Source organism: Cylas formicarius, unplaced genomic scaffold (genome assembly GCF_029955315.1).
Source record: "Cylas formicarius isolate icCylForm1 unplaced genomic scaffold, icCylForm1.1 PGA_scaffold_4__25_contigs__length_36172078, whole genome shotgun sequence".
Taxonomy (NCBI): Eukaryota; Metazoa; Arthropoda; class Insecta; order Coleoptera; family Brentidae; genus Cylas; species Cylas formicarius.
In genome coordinates this window covers 34,938,513-34,955,859 of record NW_026844334.1, presented here as the reverse complement: position 1 = coordinate 34,955,859, position 17,347 = coordinate 34,938,513, and the positions used below count along the sequence as shown (strand labels likewise).

At 34.5% G+C, this 17,347-nt stretch overlaps 1 protein-coding gene across 5 annotated transcripts in view; it reads left to right on the top strand.

The window, feature by feature from the left end:
* LOC132701219 (chaoptin-like) overlaps positions 1–17,347 on the top strand; it is a 701,991-nt gene that overhangs the window by 462,462 nt on the left and 222,182 nt on the right. For all 5 annotated transcript variants that reach the window (XM_060668992.1, XM_060668990.1, XM_060668991.1 and 2 more), the window contains one exon: positions 9,819–12,026. In XM_060668992.1, the coding sequence (XP_060524975.1) occupies positions 9,819–12,026 (2,208 nt within the window). The remainder of the gene's footprint in view (positions 1–9,818; positions 12,027–17,347) is intronic.

Here is a 17,347-nt window from a genome sequence, read left to right as displayed (position 1 = left end):
AATAATCCAACCCAGATATGTATTAATAACCACAGGTTCATTGATAGAGTGAGAAATAGAGCCTCCCTTAAAGAGAAATCCAAATGCATCGCAACCAAGAAGCATGTCAATGGGACTTGAAATATTAAATTTATCATCGGCAAGGTCTAAGTGGGAAAATTTACTAAAGCTAACATCCGGTAATTCAGAGCTGGGCATGTTATCACAAAAGGGTTATTCGGGGTTCACTGGACATTCGAGGGATAAACGTGCAAGTAACCCCTTGAGAAACGTTCGAGGTGGTATTTCCCAAGCCTTTTACAAAAACTGAGAGAGGTTTTCGAATATGTCCAAGCCTATTAGATCATTTAGATGTTATAAAGTTCACTTGACTACCACTACCAAGTAAAGCTCGAACAGGTCTGTAGTAACCAAGCGAGTCTAAAACTTTGATTTGAGCGGTAGCTAGAAGAACTGAAGAAACTCTACCATCAGGGCTAGAATCAATATTCGTTAAAGTAACTGACTGTGTTCCTGCATCACATTTGTTATGAAAATTATTTGAACTGGTGGAAGGATTATGATCAGGGCTGAGCTGTTTATCATGATGTAATAAAGTATGATGTGGCTTTGAGCATTTTCCACAACGTACAAGAGATGAGCATTTGAATGCTGTATGTTTTAAACCTAGGCAATTAGTGCACCAGTTTTTAATCTTTGCCAACTTATATCTGTTAACAGAATCTTTTCTAAAAACTCTGGGCAACTATAAATTAAATGGCCTCGTTTATGACAAACTGGACAATTGGAGGAGTCACAATTTAAAAGAAAGGTTCTTTTCTGCGATTTAGAGGGTTTTTTCTTTTTCCGTTATCTTGGAATCAGAAGAGTGGGAGACAGTATCTAGAGCAACGCATTGTTTTTTGAGAAAGTTTAACAAAACTTCAAAATGTTTGTAGTTAATATCATCTAAAGAGTTTCCGCATTCCAGCTCAAATCGAGTTGCAGTGCTTGAATCTAAACGATGGAATAGCATGTAAAAGAGAACAAAGTCCCACTGTTTAGTAGGATGACCTAAGTAGTCGAGGGCTGATAAATGTTCGGAAAATTTATCTAATAATGACTGCAGGGCTTTCACGTCCGTTTCACCCTGTAGGGGTTTTCTTTTTTCTATTTCACGCCAATGACTGACAGAAATCAAGCAAGAGTTCTCATAGCGCTCAGTCAATGCCTTATAAGCAATGATATAGTTACCTTCAGTTAAAGGATTGCACTGTACAATGCTCAATGGGGGCCCTTCTAAGGAATTTATGAGGTATGTAAACTTTTCAACATTTGAAAGAGTTAAGTTATTGTGAATCATAGAATTAAAAAGGTCGATGAATGTCTTTCGATTGCGCAATGAACCATCAAATTTTCTCAATTCTAATTTAGGCAGCTTGATGTGACTTGGAGTACTGGGGTTAATTTTAATACCATCAAACAAGTGGGAATAAGTAGCGGCAATCTTGTAATATGTGTCGTCAAAAACTTTCCTAATATGTCTCTGTTCGTCCAGGTCACTATCGTCAACCGTTGCCAAAATATTTAAAATAGCTGCATATTGAGTTTCACAGTCCGTAAGAATAGCTGGTAAATGCATATAACGAACCTTGAAATCCATGTGAATTGCATTATCTGTTAAAGTTCGAGTAGCTACTGCGAACATTTCGTTCAAACGACAAGAAGCATTATCTCTTTGAGCTATCAAATCTTTAAGTTTTTTATAGCTCATTTTTTTTGTTTTTAAGCAAAGAAATAAATGTGAAGGAAAAATTGATTATATCAATGACGGTCAGCTAATTGAGCTAAAATACAAAAAGCTGAACTCTACAAGTTCCTATAATGATCACAATAATAATAATCAATAAATATTTAATCATCCAACCAAAAATTTAAAATAATTTAGTTAGTAGTGAACAATAGGCAGTCCTATATAAATGCTTGCAAACACCGGTGAGATAGAGAGAAATAGGGGTGACGGGGGAGAGAGCGAGAGTAGAGTGGCGTGGAAATTTTTTGATTAACGAGCTAATATTTAAATTAGAATATTTGAAAGAATATTTAAAGAATGCGACAATTAAATGCTAAACAAAAAATATATAACGCCGAAATAATAATCTTTCTTATGCGACCAAAAAATTTTGAAAATACCAATATATCTTTTGCGAGTACTCAGTGCCGAAAATCGAAATATGGATAATAATTATTTTGATTTTCAAAAATAAAAATTTAATCATCACCATAGATCAAATCATCAGTCAGTCAATTTAAAAATTATTTGTTCAAATTCAGCCGCCGATATTACTGCAGGATGTAATGTGTTTAATTTCGCAAACGTAATGGCATCTTCTAAATTATCCAAAAATGTTAGGAAACTTTGGCAATTTAGAATTATTTGCATTAGGGAATTTTGAGCTTTAATAAAATTAATAATATCAGTAATATTTTTATTTGAATTATATTCCAAAATGTCTATATGTTTTTAACAGTTTCTTGATTTTTCTGTAGAAGTATTACAGTGTTTGCTTTTTTAATTGGATGTCAGATGATATTATTTTTCGGAGTGTTTATATTTTCTCGAGGGTTAAACACGTCTTCAATTTGTTCCAATTGTTCAAGGCTTATATTTTAATCTTCTTCATGCATGTATTTATCGATGTTTTGATTAATATCTCCAGGATTTCCGAAAAGTGACTCCTTAACTCTCATATTTAGTTCGATGCGTGACAGGGCATCAGCGTTGATGTTCTGTTTTCCCTTCTTATAATGAACTGAGTAATCAAACTCTTCTGAATTTATTGGTTCGCAACGAATTATTTTGGAAATGTCGCATTTACTAAATTGTTCCTTTTATTTTGGTAAAATGTGTTCAAAATTTTCTTTATGAAAATACGGAAAAGAAAAAACGTTTAGATTTTGTGGGAAAAAAATTGGTATATTAGTTTTATTATTCTTTAATTGTTTATTGACAAGATCTATAGAAAAATTAGGTCGTTTAATCCTATTATACCGTAAAAAAAGTATGAAAATCAAAAAGATAGGTTGGTATTATCCTTTAATTCTGGCAAAGCCGGAATATCTGCTTTAAATAGCATTTCCTTTTCACCAGTTCCTGTTTTAGTAATTGTTGGGAAATGACAGATTTTTTGATAATAAAATTTTTCTCCAATGTAAGGTCGAAGAATCGAGTGAAAATAGCCTGTATCAATTAAAAGTTTAATTGGAGGTTCTTTAATCTGGATATACGGTAAACTATTATTAATTTCGGCGTACATTGCTAGTGTCATTTCGTTGAGTTGCATTGGCTCGCTATTGTAAAATTTTGAGAGATTTGAACCATTTAAAGTGTTGGGATTACCATTATATGGCAGAATACTATCTATAAATATTTTTAACAAAGTGTAATTTACACCTGCATTTGACGATTGCTTAGAATTCATTTTTTTCACGTTGGGTTTGCCAGATAGTCTATCGCTGGCTCGTTTTGGGGGTCTAAGGGTTGAAACCCGCGTTTCGCCATCAAATCATTCCGATGACGCGGCTTTGATCGAAAACTACCCCAAATCATACCGACTGTGAAAGTTAAGTTAAGTTAAGATTTTCAAACGACGGGTCTCGTTTTTAAAAACACTTTATATTGTTTTACAAACAGGGCTACGAGCTTTACACAAGGAGAATTCTTTAAAAAGTACATTGTACCCATATTTATAACGTTCTTATGCGAACGTTGAGTGGCAGATACTGGGAATGCTGAAGTTAGCATTTCTTGTAGTCATCAGCATATTCTATCACTTAATTAACGCGTTTAGTAAACTTTTGCCGTTTACCACGTTGGTTGTATAAGATACTATTAATTATATGAGTAATTCATTCCACTCTGAAAATATACTCATAAAACACAATTTCGTATATAGGGTGAAAACAGCTCTTAGAAGCAGTAGACCTAAATTTCCTTATATATGACTATGACGCTTTGTTTTGACTGAACTACTTGTAATACTTTTTTCTACTCCCTTCTGTAAAATACTTAATTATACAGAGAACTGGCGTGCGGTAAGTGTCATTTTAACACTTCAATTTAGCTCCATCGGATCCGAGCCACTTCGGACATTTTCGAGATATTACCACATGGCTTTGGGAGAAATCGGATATTTTCGGAGATTTTTCCGCACGGTTTGGATTTTGACGTGCGTCATGTCATTTAATGTACTTGTGTTGTTTTGCAAAAGTGTACCTAAAAACTAAATGTCAAAGAAAAAGTATAGTATGCAGTTTGGTTACTTTTCAAGTCACACAGTACCTCTATCTCTACAGTCACACCTCCCATAAATGCGTTGCTTACTCAAGCCTTCATCAAGGCTCAATACTTCACGATCTTCACGGCGGTTTTCAATCATATGGCTGATGATGTAAAAATAACCCTGCGTTTAGAGGATTGTCTCGCTCTTCAGAGTACTTTCGAGAAAATCAACAATTGGTATCTAAATAATAACCTGCAATTTAATCCAGCCAAGTGCAATGTAGTGCACGTACAAGACAAGAGTATCTCCCGTTCTAACACTTTATGTGAATGGGAAGTAATATTCGACCCGAAATTACCGTTCGTTCCTCATATTAATGAGGTACTGGCAGATGTCTCGCAAACTATGAATTTATAGTACGTTGCATTTTAGATTTTGACAACACAGAAGTAATATAAATACCATATAACTCATATGTTACTGAGTGATTGTATAGGAGGAATTTACAATACGATAAGTGTAATGGTGCTGTTACTGCTGGTAATAGCTTCATTTCTGCCCCTAAGATAATTTGAAGCAGCTTATTCTTTGCCTGAGCTCTCAGTGAAGGGGGTAATTTTTTTAACAGGCTTCTAAATAATGCATTGATGTTGATAATGAAGTTGTTTCATTAATCCTTTTATTTCTGGCAAATTTTTGTTAGCATTTCATCATCCACATTTTTCTTTCTTTTGTTAGCTGTAGGTTTTTTTTTCAGTTTTTCTCTTATTTTTTTCTTTTCTCGCAAACTTTTTGCTGTTTATTGATTCTACATTACTGGTCTGTCTAGTGCGCATTGTCAAATGATCAACTACTGTTTCAGTAGGAAGATGATGCAAATATTTATCAAGACTCTAAAAAATAAAAATATGTTTATATTGTTTCAGATACAACTGAATAAATACCTTTTTTTTAATTTTTCAAAAGAAACTTCCACAGGCTACTGCAATACAATTTATATATCTTCTGGAATCATCCTGCATGGGTTATTTATAAATTTAATTGCGCCAATCATGAGTCGCCGTTTATTTGCTTATAGTTTTTGTGGAATCTCCGATTATTCTTTTTTAGAATAATTAATTCCATGCAAGAATTTTATCAAATAAGATTTGATGAACGATTTCATGATTATGTTCGGTAACTGCTGACGAGTTTAATTGTCGTAGTCTTGAGAGTCGTTCATGTTCCTTGAGCCTAGTTGATATTTTGCGTCCTGTCTTCAGCGTATTTTTGCCGCATATGCATGGAATGCTGTAAGCTTCTGGTATCTCAAACAGTAGCCAGTGATGTTTTGAATGTAAGGAAGGAAAACATCGGGAACAAAAACTGGTTGTTCATTGTCACCAATCATCCCGAATATATTTATGGCAGCTTTCGATAAGAAAGCCCTCGACATCCATCCAAACCCAAAATTATGAAAACGCTACCTTGATGATACTTTTGTTATTGGGCCTCATAGTCAAGAATCCCTCCGAAATTTTTGTAGTCATTTAAACTCTATACATCCGAAACATACGTCTTACCATTGAATTAGAAACTAATAATATGAATAGAATCAATAGAAAATTCTGTTTACAGAAAACCTACGCACGCAGACCGGTACCCCGATGTCTAGTCATATCACCATCCGGCACAAAAATCATTGGCTATCAACTCTCTTGTTTACAGAGTCGTAAAATTAACTCATTCCGAGTAACTGAAGTCAAAATTAAAACACCCTACATATGCTCTTCTCCCTAATAATTAGAGATATGCTTTCCGCCCCAAATTACACTTCACCACAACCTTCCAAAGGTTTCCTCCAAATGGGTCAGAAAGCAACAACTCCACACTTACCACTATTGGCTTCACTTGCATTTTAAATATCACTGATCACTTGTTCAAAAGGCCAAAATTCCGTTTGGGATTCCATGCGTATGCGACAAAGAATACATTGGAAAGACCGGACGAAAAATATCAACTAGACCACGAAAAAATAAAGAATCAGAACACAATCATGAAACCGGACATCACATCTTATTCGATTAAACTAAAATTCTGACATGTAAGCAATTACCAAAGAAAAATCCAGAAATTTGCGAGCCAGTTTCAGTTAAGACTGAAGAAGCTAGAAGGATGATTGGTAAAACGTCAGCTTCACCTTTCACCTTCACTTCCTCCTCTCCCAAAGCATTTCCACCTTTTGTTGTTTATGTTGTTCGCCTTACCTCTTCTTTCGACAGGGCAGGCCCTATTTGTTTTTCAGTACTAGCCTCTATCTCTACTCTGTAATTTTCCAATTGAAGTATCTACCTCTAATGTTCCCGTTATTGGCTGTTAGGATGTGCGGCTTTTGTTTTCTGTTTGATCTTTTATGGATGCGACATGGCAAGCTGTTTTAATTTGATCTACAGCAGATATCGAAAAATCAAACTACATCTTTGTAGAAGTCAATCTTAGCAAAACTTTCTTCCAGACTTCCCTTTTGTCTATTTTTATCTCAACACCCAGAGCTTGGAAATGGAAAAGCATGAAAATTTTCAAATAGTTGTTTCGTCATTCAAGTTTAACCACGATAACCGTCGCAAACATTTTCACCTTAAATAGAGAGCAAATTAAGTAGTCACCGTCCCGCGTCTGGGCGATTGTAACGTATTTTCAGTCAAAAATGAGATGGTCTTGACCTTAACACTTAACTTACATCAAACCAACTCAAATGGTATCCAAATGCAATGTTGGAATCAGTCAAGATATGTTTATGAGTACAAAAAATCCTACTTTGGTGGTTTCGGTCAAAATTTGGCCTGTTCTCCTCCATACAAACAAAAACTTCTTGTAACTGAAACACATGCGGTCCTCACTACGCAAAATAAACAATGCAATTTTAGAATGCCATTTATCCCGCCTTCCTGCTATCCTGCTAATCACCAATGTGTATGCAAACCCGATTAGACGCGAAGTTCCTGAATTTGCGGCTCGATTTTCATGGATTGAATTTTAAATGCAACAGCCATAAAATAATATTTATGCACTGAAACGTAAAATGAGAATCATTTATTGAAAATTTTATGGCCGTAATATCCGATATTTTATATGTCGCTCGGGGTGCGTTTTGATAAACGAGAATTAACGACCCGAGGCCAGAAAATGTAATGAATATGATCGAGGATTCCTAATAATTGATTACGACATTAGGGTTCGTTCCCCAAATGAAACAGTTAAGAAAGCGCCAGTATATCGGATCCGAAGAAAAGGTTTCTGAACATTAAGGAATATTTATTGTTTTTCAGTTACAAAAATAAAAATTCCAGCAGTATATAAAATTGCACACTGTATTTAACATTCTTTTCATCTTTTTTTGGGGAGACCATTCTCAGTTTGGATTCTGACGTGGTCTGAAACAATTATTGTCTAATCTAGTCTGTTCATTATATTCATATACTATTAAAATTTTTTAAAACACAGTAACTGCATGCAATTTTATAGTATAAGTATTTATATTCCAATTTAATTGAACAATATAGTATATTTTTGGCTACGGATCAAAGACAAAAAACAAATCCATCGCTGTGGTCGGCATTTTTCGATTTTGCAGAAGAATAGCGAGAAATTGTAACTAAAAAATACTTGAACAAAATGGCATGGCGTTTTACCAAACAATTACAGATGAATGGCCAAATGTATGTATAAAATGCTTTGTGTATTATGGCATCACAACTTTTAGATTTAGATAGTTCGCAACAAAATTTAATAAAACGGACCATATTTGCAATGTATCCATTTTTAAATCAATATCAGCCGGGCTGTGTGAACTATACAATTTACTTTTAATTTTTTGTCAGTGTTTAAGTTGGCGAACTGGATTTAAGTCAATATGGGGATATTTTTGCCTACTTTTCTTTTTTCAATTTGGTTTCGTGTGGAGGCATGAGCTTGCTTGTAGCTTTCATGAGGAGAATTTAAGAGAGGAGAGAGGAGAGGTGTACTGCTTTCTTTGCTATTTGCGTATCTTCAGTTTATATTAAGTATACCTAAGACTTCCTCACAAATTAGCTGAACTTTTACTGACCGATAACCCTTTTTGTTAAGGGAAGCGTGTTGTTCAAATGATGATGCTGGTATCCTTATCTGAGTGCAACCTATTGCGCCAATTAGCCCATGCAGACCATAAGCACAGAGTGCTAATTTACTTGTTTTCTTTTTGTTTTCATCATTTTAATAATTACAAAACAGCTCACAACTGCTTGATTTACAGCCAGAAGGTATTCTGGCCCAACACCTAGTTGGTATTTTCCTGTTGTAAAGCACCTCAATGCTATAAGGATTATGTTATTCTAATCATCATTCATAAAAGCGTCCAGTTGCTCAAATAGATGCATTACATATTCATAATTGAATCGAAAATATTGACAAATTTTTAATTTAATCTACTCTCCTCCCAATGCTACTACAGTTGACTTCTTCTTTGAACTTCTTGAAATAAGCGATATTTGCTGGCAACGTTTTATTTTTTACTTCAGTTTGTAACAATTTTGCAATCCACTATTAAGTATTTTTAAAATGGAAAATAAAACAAAAGGTTGGGTTAAGCATCAAATCCACTTTTTTTATAAATTTTACGATGACTGCTACAGTATAGCGAGACATAGCGCAACAACGCGCATAGAGAATATTGCGCGTTTACATCTTATCTCAGAACTTGAATATATAAAAAACATTAAACAAGAAGTGATTCATTTTTAATTTTAAAAAATTATATTGGTCTTAGTACAGGATTCAAAGTTTCTTATTTCATGAACTTTCTTATTTTAAATAGAGCCCCCAGTACATAAGGGTATTTTTGAATTCCTCGGAAATGTATATTTCGTATGCATTGGTCTGTTGCGAGATTCTAAAAATAAATAAGCAGAGAAAAAACCGGTTAAGGTTTCCAATTTGATTAACTTGAAAATTTTGAAAGTATAGAATAAGACGAATTGGAAAAACAGAATACTAACACGAACTATTTTTTTTTAATTATGACCTTTAAGGTTAGTAAATTAATAACATTAAATCCCATTTTTGTGTAGTTTTCTGAATGTTGGAAATAAATATTTTTAATTTGGTTTTATTGATTATTAGTGTTTTCTTCATTACTTAGTTTCTCTCTTTTAAATGTCTTCTTGTATTACAATTTTATGCCAAAAAAAAAATTAAATTGACAAATGTTGAGATCGCGGATCCTATCCAATAAGTCCGTTGGTACCTATCCATTTTTGAGGACAGTTATTATTAATAAATTCCCTTAAGTTATGACTTGGGCACCATCTTGCTGTAAACACCAGCTCTGGGATAACTTCCTCAACGATTTCTCGATATCTGCGTGTTCTCAGACCTCCTTTGAAAATCCTGTAATTGAAATCGGCGTGTTTTTTAAATACTTTTCAAGAAAATCGTTATTATTTATTGCATATATAGTTTGTAACTGCACCATTTTCTATCGTTTTACCACGAAGCTGAAATCAATGTCGTTAATGAAGCGGTTATATTTTATTACAGGTCTCCGAATACGCTTTTGCTGGCTTAGAAGGCACCCTCTCCGAATTGGACGTGGCCGAAAACAAGCTCCAACATTTCCCTATCAAAGCTCTCAGACGGCTCGAACAGCTACGACATCTACGCCTCGCGTGGAACGAAATTAACAGTATTCAAGACGACTCCTATTCCCATCTAAACTCGCTTTTGTATCTCGACCTCAGTTTCAATAATTTCGAGAATTTAGAGAAGGACTCCTTTCGGATATGCCCCGCGGTGCGGACTTTGTCGTTGTATTACAACGCGATCGAAAACGTACACCAGGAGGCTCTCGCGTCGTTACGCGATCTCGAATCGCTCGACTTGAGTCATAACAAAATCGTTTATCTGGACTCGTTGACGTTTCAGAACAACAAGAAACTGCGCTCGGTCGATCTCAGTCACAACCATGTGCACTACATCAGCGGAGTGTTCGCGTTTTTGCCCGAACTAAAGGAACTCTTTTTATCGGAAAATAACATTTTGGAAATTCCGGTGGACGCGTTCACCGACTCCGCTAACTTGACGGTGATATATCTTCAGCAAAACGCGATAAGACGCATCGATCGTGACGCATTTCGGACGCTGACTAACTTAACTCAGTTACATTTAAGTTCGAACTTCATTCCTCGTTTGACGCGAGACATTTTCGCAGAAAACCGCAACCTAGCGTCGCTGAGCGTCGACAGCAACTGGTTAGTAGATTTGGAACCTGGCACTTTCGAGAGAACTGCGAATCTTAAAGAGATAAGACTGCATAGTAATAGAATTAGGTCCATACAAAGGGGCGTATTTGATCCGCTGCCGGTTCTGTTGGAGCTGCATCTGCAAAACAATCAAATAACGTCGATCGACACAGGATCCTTCCGCACGTTGCAAAGTCTTCAACACGTCAATCTGCAAGGTAACTTCATTTCGGAATTAGGAGACGTCTTTATGCACGAGTCGCCGTCTTTGGTATCCATCCAATTAGACTCTAATATTATAACATCTCTGCACAACGATTCACTTAAGGGACAGTCAAGCGTACAAATCATGTGGCTTGGACACAACAGATTAACTCGACTAACGACGGCTTTGTTCAGAGATCTTCTTTTAATACAAAGAGTGTACTTAACCAACAACAGCATTTCGTTCATAGAAGACAAAGCTTTCGAACCGATGCAAGCCTTAAAGTTTCTCGATTTAAGCGTAAATTTTCTGACCGAAGTTACGACACGGAGTTTCGCGGAACTCTACGAGTTGGAGGAGTTGTATCTGTCGCGCAATCTCGTCGAAAAAGTCGAACCCAGAGCCCTGACCAATTTGAAAAAGTTAAGGGTGCTTGATTTGTCGTTTAATCCACTTAAAGTGCTCCACGGGTTTATTTTTCAAGAAGGATTGCCGATTAGAAAGTTGAGTTTGGTAAACTGTTCGATCTGTAAAATAGAGCGGGGTGCTTTTCACGGTTTGAACAACCTTAACGAGTTGAATTTGGAATCTAACGATTTATCCGCCGCGGACTTGGCCCATCTCGATATTCCGGGACTGCGAGTTTTAAAACTAAGCAAGAACAACTTGACGGAACTCCACGGGGCGGCGCTCAACGGACTCCCGTCGTTACAAGAAGTTTTCATGGAGGAATGCGGCGTGAGCAAACTGGCCTTCGGGTTATTCGCAAAGAACAAAAATTTGTTGAGGATCGATTTAAGCGATAACGACTTAAACGAACTCAAGCACGGCGTATTTCTCAACTTGAATGTTTTAAAAGAGTTGAAGTTAATCCGCAACAAGTTCCAATCCCTTCCTTACACCGCTCTTTTAAACATATCTACGATGGAAACCCTTTCGCTAGCGCACAACCGATTGGTCACCCTGGAGGTGTCGCAACTGAACGGTTTGCCAAATTTGCGGGACTTGGATTTGAAAAACAACCGAATATCGTCATTGTCCGGTTTCGCATCGGCCAACTTGACTCAGTTAGTGTCGGTTGATTTGAGCGGAAACGAACTCTCTGCGTTGCCGGCAAATTTTTTTCATCATTCGGCGCTACTGAGGCGCGTGGATCTGTCGAGGAACCATTTCAAACATATCCCGAACGCGGCGCTGGCGGAAAACACGCTGCACGGCCTCGGCTGGCTTAATTTGACAGGCAATCCGTTGGTGAGGATTCATGACGTTGCTTCCGCACGGAACTACCCTACGCTGGAGGAGGTGAGTTACTAATTACTTCCCATTCGACTGTATATTTGATGTTACGATTGCCTGAACATACGAATCATTATTAGTTCATCGTGAAAATTTGGAATTATTCGTTTGGGACGATTCCTCTTGCATTTTAGAAATGTATGAGAATTTCTTTGTAAATTTCTTCTACATGATGTTATTTTACAGTTTTGGAAAAAAAGTGTAATATAAATGATTAAGATAAATCGCTCCGACGGAATAGACGATAAACTTGTAAATTTGTCACCTCAGAGTACTCTCTGCGATGCAATATCGAAGTTCAATGTTCTTAAAATTTTATAGGTAAATATGGTGTTGCCTTTCAGAAGGACAGCAATGATTCTTTCCACGTTATCTTAGAACTTGAAACATGAAGTGAAAAAATTCAAGTTTTATGGAATCACTTATAATATAAAACAAAATATTCCAATATACGGGGGGGGGGTCTCAGCAAGGGAAACGAATTACGTTATTAAGAAGACGGGTGTAAAAAAAGCTTTTCCCAGGCTATCAACGGTGCTGCGAGTGTGTTTGCTTATGTTGCCACCAGGTGAAGTTTTCTGATAATTGCAAAAAAATCTGAAATAATAATAAATGCATCGATATGACTTTTTTATGTTATTAGATAGTCAAGCAAAGACCCAAAAATCTACTGAAAACCGTATCCCAATGTCTTTATAATACCCTAAAATGAAAAAACAAGGTCTATTTCGGAAGAAATTTGCGGCCTGTTATTAATTTCTGCAATTTACCAAATAAAGTGCCAATTAAATAATAGTAAGTACTAAGAAAGAAAAACAAATTAATTAAATTATATATTACTATTTCACTTTATTACTTTTTTTACACTACGTTCGAAGAACACCATGCCTCATAGATGATATTTTTACGTTTTGACATGTCTAGAAATATTTAGTATTATCATTTATACTGACATTAACTAACTCGACCTTGACTAACTCTACCATTAATCAATTGTTGGAGACTAACTAACATTATTAACTATTGACATGTATTTATATAGCAAAATGCGAAAACCTATTTAAAAATAGAATAAAACATCTTAAGCACATATTGCCGCATTAACAAATTTTCATGTCATTCTATGGTGCTTATTAATGTCTCTAACTCTTTTGGTTAGTTTAAATTTGTAAAAAATGTCGTATTTCAATACACATTTTACTACTTAAACGATTCAATAATTGACAAAGTTGTTTAGGCTTCAGTATTTGATTAATTTTAGTTAGTTGATTAAACCTAATTTTTTATGGAAGAATAAGTGATAATACAAAATATTTTGTGTTCTTCGAATGTATGACAAAAAATAAATAAATATAAGTAATAATATTTAACATCTCAGATAAAACAAATAAGTGTTTTATTTAGCGAATTCGGGATAATTAATAATTCGTTATTTAAAATTAATTAAAATTATAATTAATTAATAACACTGCACTGAATGAAAAAAAATCCAGAATGCAATGTAATAACGAGTAATAAGTTCATTTATCCATATTTTCATATATTCATATTCATAAAATACAAATCAGATGCTTGATTGAAACAGTCCATCATATCATTTTATGACTATTTTGAAAAATATTCATTTTATACTTAATATTTGTTAATTTACGCGACATTTAATGCATTTTTTTTGGTTTTCCTTTCTGTGGAAAATCGATCTACGAGCTAACTGAGATATCTGTTTAATTTTACTTGTGAACACTTATAATTTCCATGACAACTTACGTTTATCTTATTATATTTGCATTTTTAAAGTTTACGTTAGAGACATGATTTTAAGGAGGAAAAAAAGGCAATTTTTTTGGATCAAAACATAAGGACTGTTCATTTCAAAAACACTATATTTGGTCAGTATTTCTGAAATGATTTGTCTAAAAAAATTGTTGACTACACCCCTGAATTCTACGTTAAAATGTTTTTACCTTTCTTCTTCTTATAAGCTGTAAGAACAATTATACCACCCCAAAAAACGCAAAATTTCTATTTCACCCTGTATCTCTGGAACCAGGGAAGTTGGCAAAATTCTACTTACCGCATTAAAAAGTTTTACGAAAAACTCGGACGGAGTCACGAAAACCGCATAGTTCTCTATCTCTGCTGGTTGTTGAGAAACCCTGTGATTACAGGCATTCGGGACACAGTATAAAATGGTATATCATTTATTAATAATTTGACGATTTTTTAAGATTTATTATCTTCTGTTGGTTCTTCGGAATACATTTTAAAAACAAATGTGGTGTGCAGAGATCGGAAAAACTCTTTCGGCCAACGTTGTAATATTCATAAAGATTACGAACTAAAACCATGTTTAGTTGTGCAGCATGCGTCAAAGAAGAAATATTTTCCAATTTTTTCCTACGTTTGCATCATAAAACTTAAGCAAGGCGTTGAAAATTAACACCGTGTTTAAGTAAGGATTCCTGGTAGATACTCAATGTGATATTAACGAAATAGATTAATCAGAGTGTATGTTATAGCTGCTAAAATTAAAAAATAAGAACCACTATTTCCCTTATTTTACACACACTTCATTTTTCACTAAATATGTTCTACATCTAAATCCTTTACTTTTTGCCAAAAACAGCACCTGTTAAAATTTTTAAATCACTCAACTAAGTTAAAAATGTTTATCTAATCAATTACCAAATACTTTCAATAAATACAATTCAAGGAATCATCTAGAAAAATTTAAAAGACGAATATGCAGAAAATCAATAAATTTTATAAAATTAGAACACCGTTCTACAGTAAGTACGGGAATCTAAAGAATTTTTTTCCTGGAAGTCGACAAACAAAAAGCCATATTTGCTCATTAACTTGATTTATGTCGGCAGTTGTAACTGTTGTTTAAAGAGAAAAGTAAAAAGGTTCAACTTAAAATACAAGATAAAATAGTTTTACATAGGTATTCAAAACAAGGAAGATTAAATCTTTGTTAATGCTATATTGAAGATAATAAAAGTTCCGCAGTCCTAAAAGAGCAGCGTTCCAGGAAAAAAAATATTTTCATGCATGCAATAATAATAAGATATAATTTTATTGACGGAAAAGGAACAATTGGATATTTCCTTTTATTTTATTTGTTGTATTTTCAATAGAATTCCAAAAATTCTATAAGAGATAAACCAGAGTTTAAACCATTTAAGCTTTCCCCGACCCAGGTTCCTATCAAATATGCTCGATCCGATGAAACTTGCATTCGTCACATCCAAAAACGTAATGAATGAAATGCCAAAATTGATATCGATATCGAAGACTTGGGGCACCCTGAATAATGCAAAAGTGAATAATCTAAAAATATAATATTTAACAAAGCAAAATAATAAATTTAAAAGAAATAGAAAAATATCAATGGTTATAAAAATCGCAAACACGTATACGAAAATTCGTTCCGGTACATGTTAGGTGGTTTGAAATGTTAGCATTAGGTAACATCAAGTTTTAACAAGAAAAATGTGTAGGAACATCTAGAGAACGCAATTGAAGCTAGATTATTGATTCTAAAGTTCAGACTTCCGTACTTCGGAATTTCCGACTAATAGATATTGAACAGACATTTCGATGGCTAACAACAAGATAATATATAGACCACATATAAAGTTAGGTATTCCCCAGAGTTCGAAGCGCCAACTCGTATCGAGGCGCGATGCTCTCAGAAGGAGCTTTGCCATTTAGTGTTAATTAAAAAACGCAGTCAAACCGATTTTGAGTTATTTCCTTTAAATAGCTTTTACAACCTGCTCATATACTGTTTATTAAAAATACATAAATAAAAAAATACCAATCTTCTGGATTCTTCCAGTGTTGCTGGTTGGTGAAAAGGACTTGTTGACATTGATTTCCTCAGAGCTTAACCGAAATTCGTTTGCATTCCACTCTATATGTGTTTATATACTGTGTCATATTAGGAAAGACCTGAGCCGGGGTTAAGTTTGTGTGGATGCTTATACACAAGAATTATGAACAATTTCTTTACAATTTAACCGGTTCTTCCGAAATCCTATAATTATTTACCAATACCACATACCTATTTGAAGAAATATAACTAAGACAAAAAAAATAGTATAAAAGGTTTTTATTCATTAATACATGCATAGCAAATTGTAGACAATAAAAACTAAAACAAAAAAATTTTACAAAATGTTATTTGCGATTATAAAAAAAACAATACGATTAGCAATTCAGCAGTACCAATAATACCTTCAGATCAAATCAACTTGAACAAGATACCATTCGTCAATAAAAAAAAAACTATTCTTTGCAGTTATAAAAACAATTGACAAGTAATTTTTTTTCACAATTTCTCAAAAGAAAATTGTGTCTTTTGTCTTTAAACATTCGATTCTCTCAACATATACAGAAGTTGCCGGGCAGTGTTCTAGTTTTGAAATTAGTTATGTTTCTAATTTATACAAATCCCATTCTTCCAAAAGCCTCTGTTACTGACATATATTTTTTTATAACCGCAGGCCCAACCTGTACCTGAAATTTTTTGTAATCTACCTCAAATTGATTTATTAAAGCCACTGAATCTGTCAAAGGAACAGATACAAAATAGCTACAAAAGAATAAATTGTTTTTTACAAATATTACATTTTCTTTCACTGTTGGGTTTTTGCATTTATTAGAGCATCAGAAGAAGAGTCGTTTAGATCTTCGCTAACTCTTAACTAATTCAAAGTTCTCAGCATGAAATATAGCAGCGGCTAACCACGTGAAGGTTCTTTTAGAAATATTTTTTTATTCGATTAATTAAATGATTTATCAATGAAAACTTGTCTCTGATATATTCTGCCACCCTATTGATACCATGAGCCAATCAAGTAACACGAAATAGTTCACAATAAAATATGTTTAAATTTGGTGCTGCCTTAACCATATAGGGTGCAGCATCCGATAGAAGTTTGTTAGTTATAAACAACCGAAATTCTGCTGCTAGAATTTGATCTTGGGTTTTGGTTAGCTTTACCTTTCGTTTCGTAAGGAGATATTCAACCCGACAACAAAAATCAACATAATTCTATAGCGATATATCACCAAACATCGGACCAGTTGCTTAATTTTTCTGTTATAGGCTCCGAAATTCTGAACGGCCGAAAAGAGTGCAAAATCACAACCCGTTACGTTCTTTGTATAGCTCCGTTGCAACAAATGTAATACGTAGTAGTAGTTCGTAGAGCTATTTAACCGACGCGTCGCGGATCGAGAGTCTTCCAGAAACTTGTGCCTTTTCCTGAGGTCGCCTTGTCCGAGTTGGTAAAGACGATCCTGTTTCTTGCCGCTTT